Source organism: Leuresthes tenuis, unplaced genomic scaffold, assembly GCF_036924035.1.
Source record: "Leuresthes tenuis unplaced genomic scaffold, fLeuTen1.0.hap1 SCAF_2, whole genome shotgun sequence".
NCBI classification, from domain to species: domain Eukaryota; kingdom Metazoa; phylum Chordata; class Actinopteri; order Atheriniformes; family Atherinopsidae; genus Leuresthes; species Leuresthes tenuis.
The window spans coordinates 925,942-942,500 of record NW_027325356.1 but is presented as its reverse complement, the minus strand read 5'-3'; the positions used below and the strand labels follow the sequence as shown (position 1 = coordinate 942,500).

The window sequence follows — 16,559 nt, the reverse complement described above, 5'->3', positions numbered from 1 at the left end:
GGGCGCCACCGGTCCTGCAGGGGGCGCCACCGAGCCTGCAGGGGGCGCCACCGGGCCTGCAGGGGCGCCACCGAGCCTGCAGGGGGCGCCAGCGGGAGCATTGGTTGTGATATGAACAAGCAGGAGCCCTGTCAGCAGGTCAGGGGTCGGAGGTCAGAGGTACAGACCTGCAGGCGGACGAAGGCTCCTCAGAGATGGAGCTGGTTTTGGAGAAAAGCCGGGACTTCCTGCTCAGACCCAGAGCCGACATGTGGTGGCAGAGGAAAGAGCGACCCCTAGTGGCCGACACCGAGCACAGCAGGGAGACAGAGGAGGGAAACACCAGGGGTTAAAAATCAGTGACAGCGAACCAACACCAAGACACCCGTGATGAGGAGAACCAGAGTTACACTGAGGTCAAAGTTCATAGCCTCAGTGACTGCAAAATATATATCATTAAAGCTTAATATAATTCAATTAATTGTTATATTTGATTTAATTTTAAAAATTTCTCATGAACTTCTACAGAACGGCCAAATTACTGCCATTAAAGACAGAGAAGAAGAAGAGTACTAATGAGAGGGTGAAGCAGAGGAAGAAGACGGTGGAGGAACCAGTGGCTGTTGATGCCGTTCTGTGAGAAGTTTGAGATTAAAAAGATTAATTCTTACAAAATAAAAGAACAGAAAACGGAGCCTGAATCGACCTCGTCAGAAGAGGAGGATTCAGGGCGGATGAAGGTAGAAGTGGGACGTTTCTCAGGTGGAAATAACAGGAATAAGAAGAGTTCGGTCATTAAACCTGCAGGAAGGGGGGGGGGCGCTATACCCAACTTCACCACCAGGTGGCAGTGATGTCATCGGTGCTCCTTTATGTAAATAAATATCAAAGGTCTGTCATGAGTCCCTGAATAGATGATGACTCGTTTCAACTGGATCTTGAAGACCTTTTATCTTAAAAAGCTTCAAACTAAAGATGGAAAAACTTCCAGATCAAAATAAAACTTAAAACTAAAAGATGTCCAGCATCACAGCTCAGATTACCTGGTAACCTGGTAACCAGGAGAGTTGAATCTTACAAACCACAGTAATTTAACCAAGTTATACACGTTCAGCTCTAATCTTTAAACAGAACTTTGCTATCAAAAGGTTTAAAGTTTCACTTCTGAAAATAAAATAAATAATAATGTTTCTTTGTAATTCTGCTGCCTATAAAGCTGTTTCCATGAAGGCCGGTTAGTGTGCTGCTAATGGAGCTGAGGAGGGTTATCTGGGTTTCAGCTCTGTGGTCCTCATAATGTAAGAGGACAGTTACTTTGGTGGGGACATTTTCAGCAGATTGACTTAATTTTTTATTATTTTGATTGTTTCTACATTTCTAAATATCTAATTCTGCTGCTGAGCTACATAATGTGTCTCACTTCACGTACAGGAAGGTGAGGGAGGAGTAAGATGTGGTCAGAGCTCCGTTTTTGTTTTGGTCGAACATTACAGAGAATGGAGTTAAAAGGCCGGAGTTGTCCTCATACTTTACCCACAGCCCCCCGATATTTATGTAAAACAATACTTAAAACATCCAAAACCAGGTCTTAGGATACTGAATCTAACTGTTTGTGTTCTTCTGTTCAGCGTAAAGCTTCAGTAACACGGTGTTTAAACTCGTGTTTCAGACCAAACATGAGCAGAAGGGTGCCTGCTGAACACAAACATTCCTGCTGATTGAACTCACTGAAAATGTGCCTCCAAATAAAACACCCCCCCCCCCCCTCCATCTGTGGCTCTGTCAGGCTAAACTTGGTCAGCTCCTCTCAGACCACAACACCCAGGGAGCCGCAGTCTCTTTGTCATCTTCTGACAAAGCAACCTATGTTGGGAGGTTTCTTTCTTTAGGGAGTGAAGTGCTGAGATTAACTTTCATGGGGGTTCAAATCCTGACACCCCTGCATGAAAGACCCCCTGCCTGCCTACCTGAGGTGTGGCTGTAAGTCACTTTAGGTAAAAGTATCTGCAAAATGCATAAAAATGGAGATAAACATCATCATCCTCAGCTGACAGATTCTTTACATTAGAATAACTCAGAATAAACTTTGAACACTTCTCACCCAAATTACGTTAAGAACTGATGATGTTTAGCATCTCTGAGGTTGTTTTGTTAGCATCTCTGTGAGGTTGTTTTGTTAGCGTCTTTGTGAGGTTGTTTTGTTAGCGTCTCTCTGAGGTTGTTTTTTTAGCGTCTCTGAGGTTGTTTTTTAGCATATCTGAGGTTGTTTTTTTAGCATCTCTGAGGTTGTTTTTTAGCGTCTCTGTGAGGTTGTTTTTTAGCATCTCTGAGGTTGTTTTTTTAGCATCTCTGAGGTTGTTTTTTTAGCATCTCTGTGAGGTTGTTTTTTAGCATCTCTGTGAGGTTGTTTTTTAGCATCTCTGTGAGGTTGTTTTTTAGCGTCTCTGTGAGGTTGTTTTTTTAGCATCTCTGAGGTTGTTTTTTTAGCATCTCTGTGAGGTTGTTTTTTAGCATCTCTCTGAGGTTGTTTTTTTAGCGTCTTTGTGAGGTTGTTTTTTAGCGTCTCTCTGAGGTTGTTTTTTTAGCATCTCTGAGGTTGTTTTTTTAGCATCTCTGTGAGGTTGTTTTTTAGCATCTCTGTGAGGTTGTTTTTTAGCATCTCTCTGAGGTTGTTTTTTTAGCGTCTTTGTGAGGTTGTTTTTTAGCGTCTCTCTGAGGTTGTTTTTTTAGCATCTCTGAGGTTGTTTTTTTAGCATCTCTGTGAGGTTGTTTTTTAGCATCTCTGTGAGGTTGTTTTTTAGCATCTCTGTGAGGTTGTTTTTTAGCATCTCTGTGAGGTTGTTTTTTAGTGTCTCTCTGAGGTTGTTTTTTAGCATCTCTGTGAGGTTGTTTTTTAGCATCTCTGAGGTTGTTTTTTAGCATCTCTGAGGTTGTTTTTTAGCATCTCTGAGGTTGTTTTTTAGCATATCTGTGAGGTTGTTTTTTTAGCATCTCTGAGGTTGTTTTTTAGCGTCTTTGTGAGGTTGTTTTTTAGCGTCTCTGTGAGGTTGTTTTGTTAGCGTCTTTGTGAGGTTGTTTTTTAGCGTCTCTCTGAGGTTGTTTTTTAGCATCTCTGAGGTTGTTTTTTAGCATATCTGTGAGGTTGTTTTTTTAGCATCTCTGAGGTTGTTTTTTAGCGTCTTTGTGAGGTTGTTTTTTAGCGTCTCTGTGAGGTTGTTTTGTTAGCGTCTTTGTGAGGTTGTTTTTTAGCGTCTCTGTGAGGTTGTTTTTTAGCATCTCTGAGGTTGTTTTTTTAGCATCTCTGAGGTTGTTTTTTTAGCATCTCTGAGGTTGTTTTTTTAGCATCTCTGAGGTTGTTTTTTTAGCATCTCTGAGGTTGTTTTTTTAGCATCTCTGTGAGGTTGTTTTTTAGCATCTCTGTGAGGTTGTTTTTTAGCATCTCTGTGAGGTTGTTTTTTAGCATCTCTGAGGTTGTTTTTTTAGCATCTCTGTGAGGTTGTTTTTTTAGTATCTCTGAGGTTGTTTTTTAGCGTCTCTGAGGTTGTTTTTTTAGCGTCTCTGAGGTTGTTTTTTAGCGTCTCTGTGAGGTTGTTTTTTAGCGTATCTGTGAGGTTGTTTTTTAGCGTATCTGTGAGGTTGTTTTTTAGCGTATCTGTGAGGTTGTTTTTTAGCGTATCTGTGAGGTTGTTTTTTAGCGTATCTGTGAGGTTGTTTTTTAGCATCTCTGAGGTTGTTTTTTAGCATCTCTGAGGTTGTTTTTTAGCATCTCTGTGAGGTTGTTTTTTAGCGTATCTGAGGTTGTTTTTTAGCGTCTCTGTGAGGTTGTTTTTTAGCGTCTTTGTGAGGTTGTTTTTTACACAACCACAACACCCAGGGAGCCGCAGTCTCTTTGTCATCTTCTGACAAAGCAACCTATGTTGGGAGGTTTCTTTCTTTAGGGAGTGAAGTGCTGAGATTAACTTTCATGGGGGTTCAAATCCTGACACCCCTGCATGAAAGACCCCCTGCCTGCCTACCTGAGGTGTGGCTGTAAGTCACTTTAGGTAAAAGTATCTGCAAAATGCATAAAAATGGAGATAAACATCATCATCCTCAGCTGACAGATTCTTTACATTAGAATAACTCAGAATAAACTTTGAACACTTCTCACCCAAATTACGTTAAGAACTGATGATGTTTAGCATCTCTGAGGTTGTTTTGTTAGCATCTCTGTGAGGTTGTTTTGTTAGCGTCTTTGTGAGGTTGTTTTGTTAGCGTCTCTCTGAGGTTGTTTTTTTAGCGTCTCTGAGGTTGTTTTTTAGCATATCTGAGGTTGTTTTTTTAGCATCTCTGAGGTTGTTTTTTAGCGTCTCTGTGAGGTTGTTTTTTAGCATCTCTGAGGTTGTTTTTTTAGCATCTCTGAGGTTGTTTTTTTAGCATCTCTGTGAGGTTGTTTTTTTAGCGTCTCTGAGGTTGTTTTTTAGCGTCTCTGTGAGGTTGTTTTTTAGCGTATCTGTGAGGTTGTTTTTTAGCGTATCTGTGAGGTTGTTTTTTAGCGTATCTGTGAGGTTGTTTTTTAGCGTATCTGTGAGGTTGTTTTTTAGCGTATCTGTGAGGTTGTTTTTTAGCATCTCTGAGGTTGTTTTTTAGCATCTCTGAGGTTGTTTTTTAGCATCTCTGTGAGGTTGTTTTTTAGCGTATCTGAGGTTGTTTTTTAGCGTCTCTGTGAGGTTGTTTTTTAGCGTATCTGTGAGGTTGTTTTTTAGCGTCTTTGTGAGGTTGTTTTTTAGCATCTCTGAGGTTGTTTTTTAGCGTCTCTCTGAGGTTGCTTTTTAGCGTCTCTCTGAGGTTGTTTTTTAGCGTCTCTCTGAGGTTGTTTTCTAGCGTCTCTCTGAGGTTGTTTTTTTAGCGTCTCTCTGAGGTTGTTTTTTAGCGTCTCTCTGAGGTTGTTTTTTAGCATCTCTGAGGTTGTTTTGTTAGCATCTCTGTGAGGTTGTTTTGTTAGCGTCTCTCTGAGGTTGTTTTTTAGCGTATCTGAGGTTGTTTTTTAGCATCTCTGAGGTTGTTTTTTAGCGTCTCTCTGAGGTTGTTTTTTAGCGTCTCTCTGAGGTTGTTTTTTAGCATCTCTGAGGTTGTTTTTTAGCGTCTCTCTGAGGTTGTTTTTTAGCATCTCTGAGGTTGTTTTTTAGCGTCTCTCTGAGGTTGTTTTTTAGCGTCTCTCTGAGGTTGTTTTTTAGCGTCTCTCTGAGGTTGTTTTTTAGCGTCTCTCTGAGGTTGTTTTTTAGCGTATCTGAGGTTGTTTTTTAGCGTCTCTCTGAGGTTGTTTTTTAGCGTCTCTCTGAGGTTGTTTTTTAGCATCTCTGAGGTTGTTTTTTAGCATCTCTGAGGTTGTTTTGTTAGCGTCTCTGTGAGGTTGTTTTGTTAGCGTCTCTCTGAGGTTGTTTTTTAGCGTATCTGAGGTTGTTTTTTAGCGTCTCTCTGAGGTTGTTTTTTAGCGTCTCTCTGAGGTTGTTTTTTAGCGTCTCTCTGAGGTTGTTTTTTAGCGTCTCTCTGAGGTTGTTTTTTAGCGTCTCTCTGAGGTTGTTTTTTAGCGTCTCTCTGAGGTTGTTTTTTAGCGTCTCTCTGAGGTTGTTTTTTAGCGTCTCTCTGAGGTTGTTTTTTAGCGTCTCTCTGAGGTTGTTTTTTAGCGTCTCCGAGGTTGTTTTTTAGCGTCTCTCTGAGGTTGTTTTTTAGCGTCTCTCTGAGGTTGTTTTTTAGCGTCTCTCTGAGGTTGTTTTTTAGCGTCTCCGAGGTTGTTTTTTAGCGTCTCTCTGAGGTTGTTTTTTAGCGTCTCTCTGAAGTTGTTTTTTAGCGTCTCTCTGAGGTTGTTTTTTAGCGTCTCTCTGAGGTTGTTTTTTAGCGTCTCTGAGGTTGTTTTTTAGCGTCTCTCTGAGGTTGTTTTTTAGCGTCTCTGAGGTTGTTTTTTAGCGTCTCTCTGAGGTTGTTTTGTTAGCGTCTCTCTGAGGTTGTTTTGTTAGCATCTGTGAGGTTGTTTTTTAGCGTCTTTGTGAGGTTGTTTTTTAGCGTCTTTGTGAGGTTGTACTTAGCATTCCTTTTGTGGTTTTGAACTTACGGGCTGAGCGGCTCCTGTGTCTCCATCTCCGTGGTTGTAGAGCCATTGGCGGCTGTGTGGGTAGGCAGAGGGGAACCTCTTTGGGATATGGATGGGCTGGAGGTTGAGCTGCCAGGGTCGGAGGTCAGTGGGGAAGAAGCCCTGCTATCGTTTCCTGGCGTGGGGCTGGGGGAGGAGGGGGTGAGGGAGGTGGTGGAGGATGGGGAGACAACGGCAGGAGGGGTGGTGGCAGTAGAGGGGGAGGAGGCAAGGAGATCCGGGAGGTTTTGGCTGGATGAGCGGCGGCTCCTGCGTCCCTCTTGCTCGCTGGCAGCCATCTTTCTTCTCTCTTTACGGAGGTGGGGGGAGGAGTCATCTATCTCACCGTCCTCATACCGCAGAGCTGTCTGCGCACACACAAACACCTCTGTGAGAAACTTAGGGCAGAACACTCCTGTTATCTTTGTGCTTCCTTCAAACAGCCTTTGTCACGGTTCTTTTCCTCTGCCCTCTGGCAGGTAAAATCCATTAATACAGATACAACAAAAACCGTTTGAACTGTCTGGTTGTTGTTACCTCGTAAATGGTGAACTGAGCTCGGAGGTCAGGCTCCGTCCCCTTGTTGCTCATGTGTTTGTGGATGATGGTTTCCATCCCCAGCTGCTCCAGACAGTCCGTCACATCGTAGAATGAGTCCTGGTCCGGGAGCACAGCCAGAGTCTGACACACAAAACCTACTGTTCAGTGTTTGTTCCTTAACATCCATCATTTATTCATCTTTTTATCTCAACACTTTTTGTATTATCCTGTCAACTCTTCTGGCTGATGCTGAGACTCTTGAAAATGATGAAATTTCACGTCACTATTTTAAAGTGCTTTACCTCTATTCAACACTCGTTCAGATCAGTATGTCTCCATCTATCTGCACCACAGGCCTTTAAGTTAGCCGTCATTAAGATGTTTAAAAACTCTTAACCACACCAGTTAAACTCAGATGACCTCCTCGTGGCCTCTGGTTTAGTCTCTGTCCTGTTGGATCATCTTACACCATTGAACACAACAACTTATCAGAAATACTGCTTTGGACTGGTTAAAGTCATATTTAGCTTATCGACTTCCATTTCCACATATATACATGTTGTATCCTCGACACATACCAGTTATTACTGGTGTTCCACAGGGTTCTGGACTGGGACCTATTCTGTTCTCTTTATACACGCTTCCTTTGGACAACCCAGTTCTATTAGTCTATGAGAAGGCAGGAAACCAATCAGTTGGTGAAGTTAGTGACATCATTCATCCAATACGGACGTTTTTGCACGTTAGCTGCCGAATAACATCACCTAGAGTTTGGGAGTGTTCGGCCATCACTGTTCTTAGGAGACGACAGCATTCAGGAGAACAGCTGGTTCAGACCTCTACGGACCCAGATGGTGGTAAAACAGCCGTAAAATCTGTCTCTTTGTCGCTTTGTAGAACATATTGGATCCAGATGCAGATCGGATCCGAATGCTTTCCGTTTATATCGTTTGTCTTCATCGTTTTTTTTTTACGAGACAGATTGTTTGCTTATTAAACTGAACATTTGGTCACAGTTTCTTTACCTTGTTGATGAGCGTCATGGTAAACATGAGCAGCTCAGTGTCAGCACCGTTCTTCTCCTCCAGAACATCCATCACATAACTCCACGGCTTCACACCTGCAGCAACACACACCTGATGCAGTAACCATAGCAACAGCTTTGACTGTACAACGGAGGATGGTTCAAGTTAACACAGGTTATCCGATTTAATTAACCCGAACTGGTGGTCTCACATCAAATCTGAGTCTGCCAGGTGTTCTGACTGTGGAAATGTATTAAAGCAGAGATGTGATGATTTCCTGATCTGAATGTGCTGCAGGTGGATTATTGTGAGAAAGTTTCAGTCAGATGGTTTAAAGGCTGTTTGCAGCAAATAAAGAACAAACAGAAACACCATCAAACACTTAGAGTTCATCTTCTGTCCTCAGCCTCTGAAATGTTCCAGAAAAAGAGCTGTTGAACAGATCTGATGCACTTTGACCTGCTGACACTCAGAGATTTTAACCAATAAAAATCCTTCACATCGATTTAAGTGTCAGCAGGAAGTTTCTGAGCCTCTATTATAAGAGGTTCAGTCACAAAACAGGCAGATCAATATTTAACGAATAAAACCGCAGACTGAGACCAAATGATTCGTCCCGGCGTATCTTTGACCTTTGACCCTGCACAGTGGCCGGTGTGTGATCGCTTACCTCGCCTTCCGTCCACGGTGTTGACGGCGGTGATCAGCAGCGGACTGTTGGACTCCGAATACTCGACAAAGACGATGAGCAGCTTCAGAGACGTTTTCACCACCAGACGAGACTGAGGAGACAGGAACATGTTGAGCGTTTGTCCAGCAGGCGGCGCTGCAGCCCTTTGATTAAGTGCTCCGAGTCTGAGGAGGACCTCAGCTCCATAACTGGGTTCTGTGACCGTCCAACACACACCCTGCTGTTATCCTTCCTGCTTCTCCTCAGTGAGGACAAACAGCAGGAGGTGTGAACGTCACCGGACTGTGTGGACAAACATCTGGGCTGCTGTTGGTGATGATGAACACAGAACCTGTGGGTGTGTTACAGTGTGTGTGTTTGATCTACTGAATGTCCAGCTGGAGAATCTCCACCTGGGTGTGATGCGTCAGGTCGTCAGCAGCCGTGATGACTCACCAGACTTCCTGTCAGCGTGTAGAGCCACTGCACCGTCTCGTTGTGGTTTATCACGCCGTTCATGCCGTCCACAAACAGCATGATCTGACTGAGCGCTGAGGACACACACACACACACAGATGAGAGTTTCCACACACAGCTCCAGCTGCTGCAGAGGAACATATAATCTGCAGCGCTGACGCTGCTCTCTGCGGCTTTCCTGGACGTGTGAAGCTGAAGCTGTTTCCATCCTCTGAAGCCGCAGTGGACGGATTATTGGGCCGACTGCTGGGGCCCGAACACAGAAGCTTCATCCTCTGTGACCCGCTACAAAGAACCGTACCACGGCGGAAAGGTCTGAGACACTCAGGAAATGAGTTAAAGTTTTCCAGCACATCGTCAGTTTGTGGAAGTAATGTCTGACTGGTCCTTTGCATGGATAAACTGATCAGTGCAGCCACTAAAACTGGTTTTATCAGTTATTACCGAGGTGGAGCTGAAACAGTCCTTCAGTGGTTCCTCTCCTGGTTCTGGGACTGCTGGGTTCTGTGTGTTTGGGTCAGAGTTCTGTTGGTCCAAACTGAGCAGCTTTAACTGGGATTAAAAAGCCTGATCACATGACCCTTCCCTTCCCTTCACTGGCTCCCAGTCGGTTTTCAGACTGATTTTATTGCTCACTTTAAGGTTTAAATGGACCTGAAACTGAAAACAGCATTTATGGAACGATCTGTGGAACAGTTCACTTCTCCGTACAGCTCGGCTCATTCCTCACTTTCAGCTCTTCTTCTTGGCTTTTGGCTCCAGTCTGACGTCCTTTAAGATGATTTATTCTGAGTTCTGCCGTTATTTGCTTTATTGTCTTTTACTGCTATCTGCTGCGTTTTACTCGCTGAGCTTTATTGGCTCTTACTGTTATTTTCTTCATCCAGATGTGCAGAACGTTGCTTTAAACCTCCTCTGGAAATAAACTCGACCTTGACTGTGAGCTCATGAAGAAAACATCTTCAATGTTCAGAAACACGTCTTCATCACATCCTCCTTTTGGTTGAAAAATGTTTTCATCACAGAACAGGAGCAGTCGCTTTGATTCTGATTCCTCTCAAATTAATTAATAGATTAATTCACCGGTTAGTCATCAAACTAACCAAATATTCTCCCATCGTACATTAAACAGATGCTTCACTGATATAACCGACAGATGGCAGTAATTCTCCACCCATGCTAACTCACAGCTACCTTCCCAGAATATTTCTGGTCTGAATGTCTCTGAGCAGCTGCAGCGCCCCCTGCTGTGTGGACAGGCACATCTGCAGTTTGTTTTCTTCTAAAGAAGTTGCTCATTTACCAAAAATAAAGCAAAAAACAGCTCTCAGGCCTAATAACGACTTCTAAACTACAATTAGTTTAGCTAACGGTCAGTGTTGGGTGGAGCCTCCCGCTAACGGTCAGTGTTGGGTGGAGCCTTCCGCTAACGGTCAGTGTTGGGTGGAGCCTCCCGCTAACGGTCAGTGTTGGGTGGAGCCTCCCGCTAACAGTCAGTGTTGGGTGGAGCCTCCCGCTAACAGTCAGTGTTGGGTGGAGCCTCCCGCTAACAGTCAGTGTTGGGTGGAGCCTTCCGCTAACGGTCAGTGTTGGGTGGAGCCTCCCGCTAACGGTCAGTGTTGGGTGGAGCCTCCCGCTAACAGTCAGTGTTGGGTGGAGCCTCCCGCTAACGGTCAGTGTTGGGTGGAGCCTCCTGCTAACAGTCAGTCTCCCGCTAACGGTCAGTGTTGGGTGGAGCCTCCCGCTAACGGTCAGTGTTGGGTGGAGCCTTCCGCTAACGGTCAGTGTTGGGTGGAGCCTCCCGCTAACGGTCAGTGTTGGGTGGAGCCTCCCGCTAACAGTCAGTGTTGGGTGGAGCCTCCCGCTAACGGTCAGTGTTGGGTGGAGCCTCCTGCTAACAGTCAGTGTTGGGTGGAGCCTCCTGCTAACAGTCAGTGTTGGGTGGAGCCTCCTGCTAACGGTCAGTGTTGGGTGGAGCCTCCTGCTAACAGTCAGTGTTGGGTGGAGCTTCCTGCTAACGGTCAGTCTCCCGCTAACGGTCAGTGTTGGGTGGAGTCTTCCGCTAACGGTCAGTCTCCCGCTAACGGTCAGTGTTGGGTGGAGCCTCCTGCTAACGGTCAGTGTTGGGTGGAGCCTCCTGCTAACAGTCAGTGTTGGGTGGAGCTTCCTGCTAACGGTCAGTCTCCCGCTAACGGTCAGTGTTGGGTGGAGTCTCCCGCTAACGGTCAGTCTCCCGCTAACGGTCAGTGTTGGGTGGAGTCTCCCGCTAACGGTCAGTCTCCCGCTAACGGTCAGTGTTGGGTGGAGCCTCCCGCTAACGGTCAGTGTTGGGTAGAGTCTTCCGCTAACGCTCAGTGTTGGGTGGAGCCTCCCGCTAACGGTCAGTGTTGGGTAGAGTCTTCCGCTAACGCTCAGTGTTGGGTGGAGCCTCCCGCTAACAGTCAGTGTTGAGTGGAGCCTCCTACTAACGGTCAGTGTTGGGTGGAGCCTCCTTCTAACGGTCAGTGTTGGGTGGAGTCTCCCGCTAACGGTCAGTGTTGGGTGGAGCCTCCTAAGTGTCAGTGTTGGGTGGAGCCTCCTGCTAACGGTCAGTGTTGGGTGGAGCCTCCCGCTAACAGTCAGTGTTGGGTGGAGCCTCCCGCTAACAGTCAGTGTTGGGTGGAGCCTCCCGCTAACAGTCAGTGTTGGGTGGAGCCTCCCGCTAACGGTCAGTGTTGGGTGGAGCTTCCTGCTAACGGTCAGTCTCCCGCTAACGGTCAGTGTTGGGTGGAGTCTCCCGCTAACGGTCAGTCTCCCGCTAACGGTCAGTGTTGGGTGGAGTCTCCCGCTAACGGTCAGTCTTCCGCTAACGCTCAGTGTTGGGTGGAGCCTCCCGCTAACGGTCAGTGTTGGGTAGAGTCTTCCGCTAACGCTCAGTGTTGGGTGGAGCCTCCCGCTAACAGTCAGTGTTGAGTGGAGCCTCCTACTAACGGTCAGTGTTGGGTGGAGCCTCCCGCTAACGGTCAGTGTTGGGTGGAGCCTCCCGCTAACAGTCAGTGTTGGGTGGAGCCTCCCGCTAACAGTCAGTGTTGGGTGGAGCCTCCCGCTAACAGTCAGTCTCCCGCTAACGGTCAGTGTTGGGTGGAGCCTCCTGCTAACGGTCAGTGTTGGGTGGAGCTTCCTGCTAACGGTCAGTCTCCCGCTAACGGTCAGTGTTGGGTGGAGTCTCCCGCTAACGGTCAGTCTCCCGCTAACGGTCAGTGTTGGGTGGAGCCTCCCGCTAACGGTCAGTGTTGGGTGGAGCCTCCCGCTAACGGTCAGTGTTGGGTGGAGCCTCCCGCTAACGGTCAGTGTTGGGTGGAGCCTCCCGCTAACGGTCAGTGTTGGGTGGAGCCTCCCGCTAACGGTCAGTGTTGGGTGGAGCCTCCTGCTAACGGTCAGTGTTGGGTGGAGCCTCCTGCTAACGGTCAGTGTTGGGTGGAGCCTCCTGCTAACAGTCAGTGTTGGGTGGAGCTTCCTGCTAACGGTCAGTCTCCCGCTAACGGTCAGTGTTGGGTGGAGTCTCCCGCTAACGGTCAGTCTCCCGCTAACGGTCAGTGTTGGGTGGAGCCTCCTGCTAACGGTCAGTGTTGGGTGGAGCCTCCTGCTAACAGTCAGTGTTGGGTGGAGCTTCCTGCTAACGGTCAGTCTCCCGCTAACGGTCAGTGTTGGGTGGAGTCTCCCGCTAACGGTCAGTCTCCCGCTAACGGTCAGTGTTGGGTGGAGTCTCCCGCTAACGGTCAGTCTCCCGCTAACGGTCAGTGTTGGGTGGAGCCTCCCGCTAACGGTCAGTGTTGGGTAGAGTCTTCCGCTAACGCTCAGTGTTGGGTGGAGCCTCCCGCTAACGGTCAGTGTTGGGTAGAGTCTTCCGCTAACGCTCAGTGTTGGGTGGAGCCTCCCGCTAACGGTCAGTGTTGAGTGGAGCCTCCTTCTAACGGTCAGTGTTGGGTGGAGTCTCCCGCTAACGGTCAGTGTTGGGTGGAGCCTCCTACTAACGGTCAGTGTTGGGTGGAGCCTCCTTCTAACGGTCAGTGTTGGGTGGAGTCTCCCGCTAACGGTCAGTGTTGGGTGGAGCCTCCTAAGTGTCAGTGTTGGGTGGAGCCTCCTGCTAACGGTCAGTGTTGGGTGGAGCCTCCCGCTAACAGTCAGTGTTGGGTGGAGCCTCCCGCTAACAGTCAGTGTTGGGTGGAGCCTCCCGCTAACAGTCAGTGTTGGGTGGAGCCTCCCGCTAACAGTCAGTGTTGGGTGGAGCCTCCCGCTAACAGTCAGTCTCCCGCTAACGGTCAGTGTTGGGTGGAGCCTCCTGCTAACGGTCAGTGTTGGGTGGAGCTTCCTGCTAACGGTCAGTCTCCCGCTAACGGTCAGTGTTGGGTGGAGTCTCCCGCTAACGGTCAGTCTCCCGCTAACGGTCAGTGTTGGGTGGAGCCTCCCGCTAACGGTCAGTGTTGGGTGGAGCCTCCCGCTAACGGTCAGTGTTGGGTGGAGCCTCCCGCTAACGGTCAGTGTTGGGTGGAGCCTCACCTCTCAGGATGTAGTTCTGGTAGTTGTGGTCGGCCTCTGCTCCAACTTTAATGAAACAGGTCAAACCCTCAGAAGCCACGAACTCTGGAACCAGGTCTTTATCGTCCTGCAAACATTCAGAGTCACCCCCCTTATTCCCTCAGTTTCGTCTGTAAGGCACAGGCTCCTCACAGGAAACTTATTCGCTGCCTCATGACAAAAATCACCTCACAGCTCAAACAGATATGAAGAACCTGTGTTTCCTGGAAATGCTGCTTTGTGTACGTCCTGAAGGGACTGATTTACACTCATGTTGGAAATGATATAGTTGGTGTTTCAGCAGGTAAAAACTTGTTTGAGTTTGTTCCAACAACCTCAGCCAATAAAACTCCAACATGAAAAGAAACCTGCAGCTTCTCTGAGTCTAAATGAGGAAACACTCACCTGGAAGAGCTGTTTGAGGGAGAAGAGCGACCGTCTGAGCTCCGGTCCCTGAGAGTTGTACAGCTTCTCTGAAACACAAGAAAAAGAAACACAGGAAGTGACCTCACATCCCGGACTCAGCGGTTCAGAGAAGTTCTGCTCAGACAGAAAAAAGGGAATTCCAATAATCAGGACGGGATGAGATGATCAATCATTTCCATCTCTGCTGGGATCCAACAGGCTGATTCAGGCTGAAACATGAAGGAACTGAGCTGTTTACATGCTGATCCGGGATCAGAAAAAAACACCAAGATTACGTGAAGTGGGTCAGACTGAAGAAGACAGAACATCCAGAACCTGTTTTATCTGGATCCAGCTGAAGAAAGGTGTCTGACATCCAGTCTTTAGGGACTTTATGCAGCTCAGAGACCTTAGAAATGTCATCAGGCTGAAAAGATACAGCTGAACATCATCTGAGTAACAATGGCAGGAAACAGCTTCAAATGCTCCAATTATATGACCCAAAGGAAGCAAACAGCACTGGGCCCAGAACAGAACCCTGAGGAACACCTGAAGACAAAAGTTCAGACCATGATGTCAAAATACAAACATTTACTAAAGAAGATCTTCCAGAAAAAGACGAAGAGAACCAGTGAGGAGCAGGTCCTGATCATCAACCCATCAGGTCCTCACAGAGCTGGTTACCAACAATCCTGGACCTGGCTGCAGGAACAACTCTAACAGCTCTCTGCTCAGCTTTAAGACTATCCGGGCAGACAGAGACTGCAGACAGAGCGCTAACAGTAAAGGAGGAGGATCACAGAGCTGGTTAACAACAGATGGTGGAATCCTGGACCTGGCTGCAGGAACAACTCTAACAGCTCTCTGCTCAGCTTTAAGACTATCCGGGCAGACAGAGACTGCAGACAGAGCACTAACAGTAAAGGAGGAGGATCACAGAGCTGGTTAACAACAGATGGTGGAGTCCTGGACCTGGCTGCAGGAACAACTCTAACAGCTCTCTGCTCAGCTTTAAGACTATCCGGGCAGACAGAGACTGCAGACAGAGCGCTAACAGTAAAGGAGGAGGATCACAGAGCTGGTTAACAACAGATGGTGGAATCCTGGACCTGGCTGCAGGAACAGCTCTAACAGCTCTCTGCTCAGCTTTAAGACTATCCGGGCAGACAGAGACTGCAGACAGAGCGCTAACAGTAAAGGAGGAGGATCACAGAGCTGGTTAGCAACAGATGGTGGAATCCTGGACCTGGCTGCAGGAACAACTCTAACAGCTCTCTGCTCAGCTTTAAGACTATCCGGGCAGACAGAGACTGCAGACAGAGCGCTAACAGTAAAGGAGAAGGATCACAGAGCTGGTTAACAACAGATGGTGGAATCTGGAGCGTCTCTGCAGCCCAGATGTTGAACTGCTGGCTGTGAGTTTCTGTCTTAGTTCACCTGAGTTACCTGCTGGCGCTGTGTGTGACATCATCAGCTGAGTTGTTGCTAAGCAACAGAAACAACAGCCCAACCCACTGATGGAGTGGGTGCAGAAACCGAACTGAAGAGGATCTTCATCACCGTCTGCTGAACTCTGAGAAACGACCAGAACAAATAAACTGAACTGGAGTCAGTTTCAGAGCAAATGACTGATTCCAGCAGTTCATGAGACGCTGAGTCCAGGAAACAAATCAAAGCAGAAACGAGGATATGCATCAAAAATCAATCTAAACTCAGTCTGTAACCAGCGTCACGTCACAGGAAGTCATGGGTCGATGACTGATTTCACATCGTCTGACCCGGAGAACCAACTGCTGTCTGTGGTCCAGCCTGAAGAACCGCTGCAGCATCCTGTTTACTGCCCAGTAAACAGTTTATTCAGCAACATGGAAGAAGGAGAAGGAGAAGAAGAAGGAGCTCCCTGAGAAAAAGTCTGACTGCATCAGCAGCTGATTCCCCTCAGAGGAGTCCCACCTGCACAGCACCTCACAGCGAAACACATGATCAGAGTTCACCGTCACAGCGAGAGACTCTCAGTCTGCTGCAAAGTGAACAAACATTTCACCGGACCATGTGAGATTCTCACAACTGACAGAACCAATAAATCCAGAAGCTGCTCGCCAGCAGCTGCAGAAACATGCACCAGATCAGAGGATCTTCATTTATATTCATATCATTCTGACAAATCCGTATTTCTACCTTATTTATCGTCATTTTTCTTCTTTTACATCTTAGTTTTGCACCAGCTGACATAAAGCAGCTTCTTCTTCTGTCATTTTGCACCAGTTCAGTCGGATCATCTCACGGCGTGCAGAGACTCCGCCCCTCTTCTGCAGGCCGGTTACGGCGTGCAGAGACTCCGCCCCTCTTCTGCAGGCCGGTTACGGCGTGCAGAGACTCCGCCCCTCTTCTGCAGGCCGGTTATTGACGCCTCTGAGAACACGTGGTTATTCCATGTTTTTAACAAATGTGAAATTAAATTAGAGAACAGTTATGAGTCAGGATATAAATCACTGATCAGAGAACTGTTTGAGGAATATTTATTTATATTTTCTGTAAAAAGGTTCTCTTTAATAAAAACTTAAAATAATAGTTGTAAATTAGGCAGAAATGCGAATTTCTGACAGTTTTTGGTGCATTTCTTTGTTATTTTGGCGGTTTCAGTGGTTCAAACCTTACAGACCGTTTCCAGGTGTGACCTCATCACAGCACAGCTGGAATCTGGGAGGGACAGAGACCTGCTCCACCCGATAATGTTTCCTGCTCACTGACTTTGGCAGTATTACTTGTATTATGGAGGTTTATTATTGTGCAGGTT

The 16,559-nt window shown here is 47.0% G+C and overlaps 1 protein-coding gene across 1 annotated transcript in view; it reads right to left on the bottom strand.

Moving 5' to 3' along the window:
• fhod1 (formin homology 2 domain containing 1) overlaps positions 1-16,559 on the bottom strand; it is a 57,082-nt gene that overhangs the window by 18,963 nt on the left and 21,560 nt on the right. Inside the window, exons 4-11 of the mRNA XM_072379796.1 lie at positions 13,763-13,830; positions 13,340-13,445; positions 8,780-8,874; positions 8,324-8,435; positions 7,654-7,748; positions 6,626-6,769; positions 6,071-6,456; positions 168-275 (exon numbers count right to left, since the gene is read on the bottom strand). Of these exons, the coding sequence (XP_072235897.1) occupies positions 168-275; positions 6,071-6,456; positions 6,626-6,769; positions 7,654-7,748; positions 8,324-8,435; positions 8,780-8,874; positions 13,340-13,445; positions 13,763-13,830 (1,114 nt within the window). The remainder of the gene's footprint in view (positions 1-167; positions 276-6,070; positions 6,457-6,625; positions 6,770-7,653; positions 7,749-8,323; positions 8,436-8,779; positions 8,875-13,339; positions 13,446-13,762; positions 13,831-16,559) is intronic.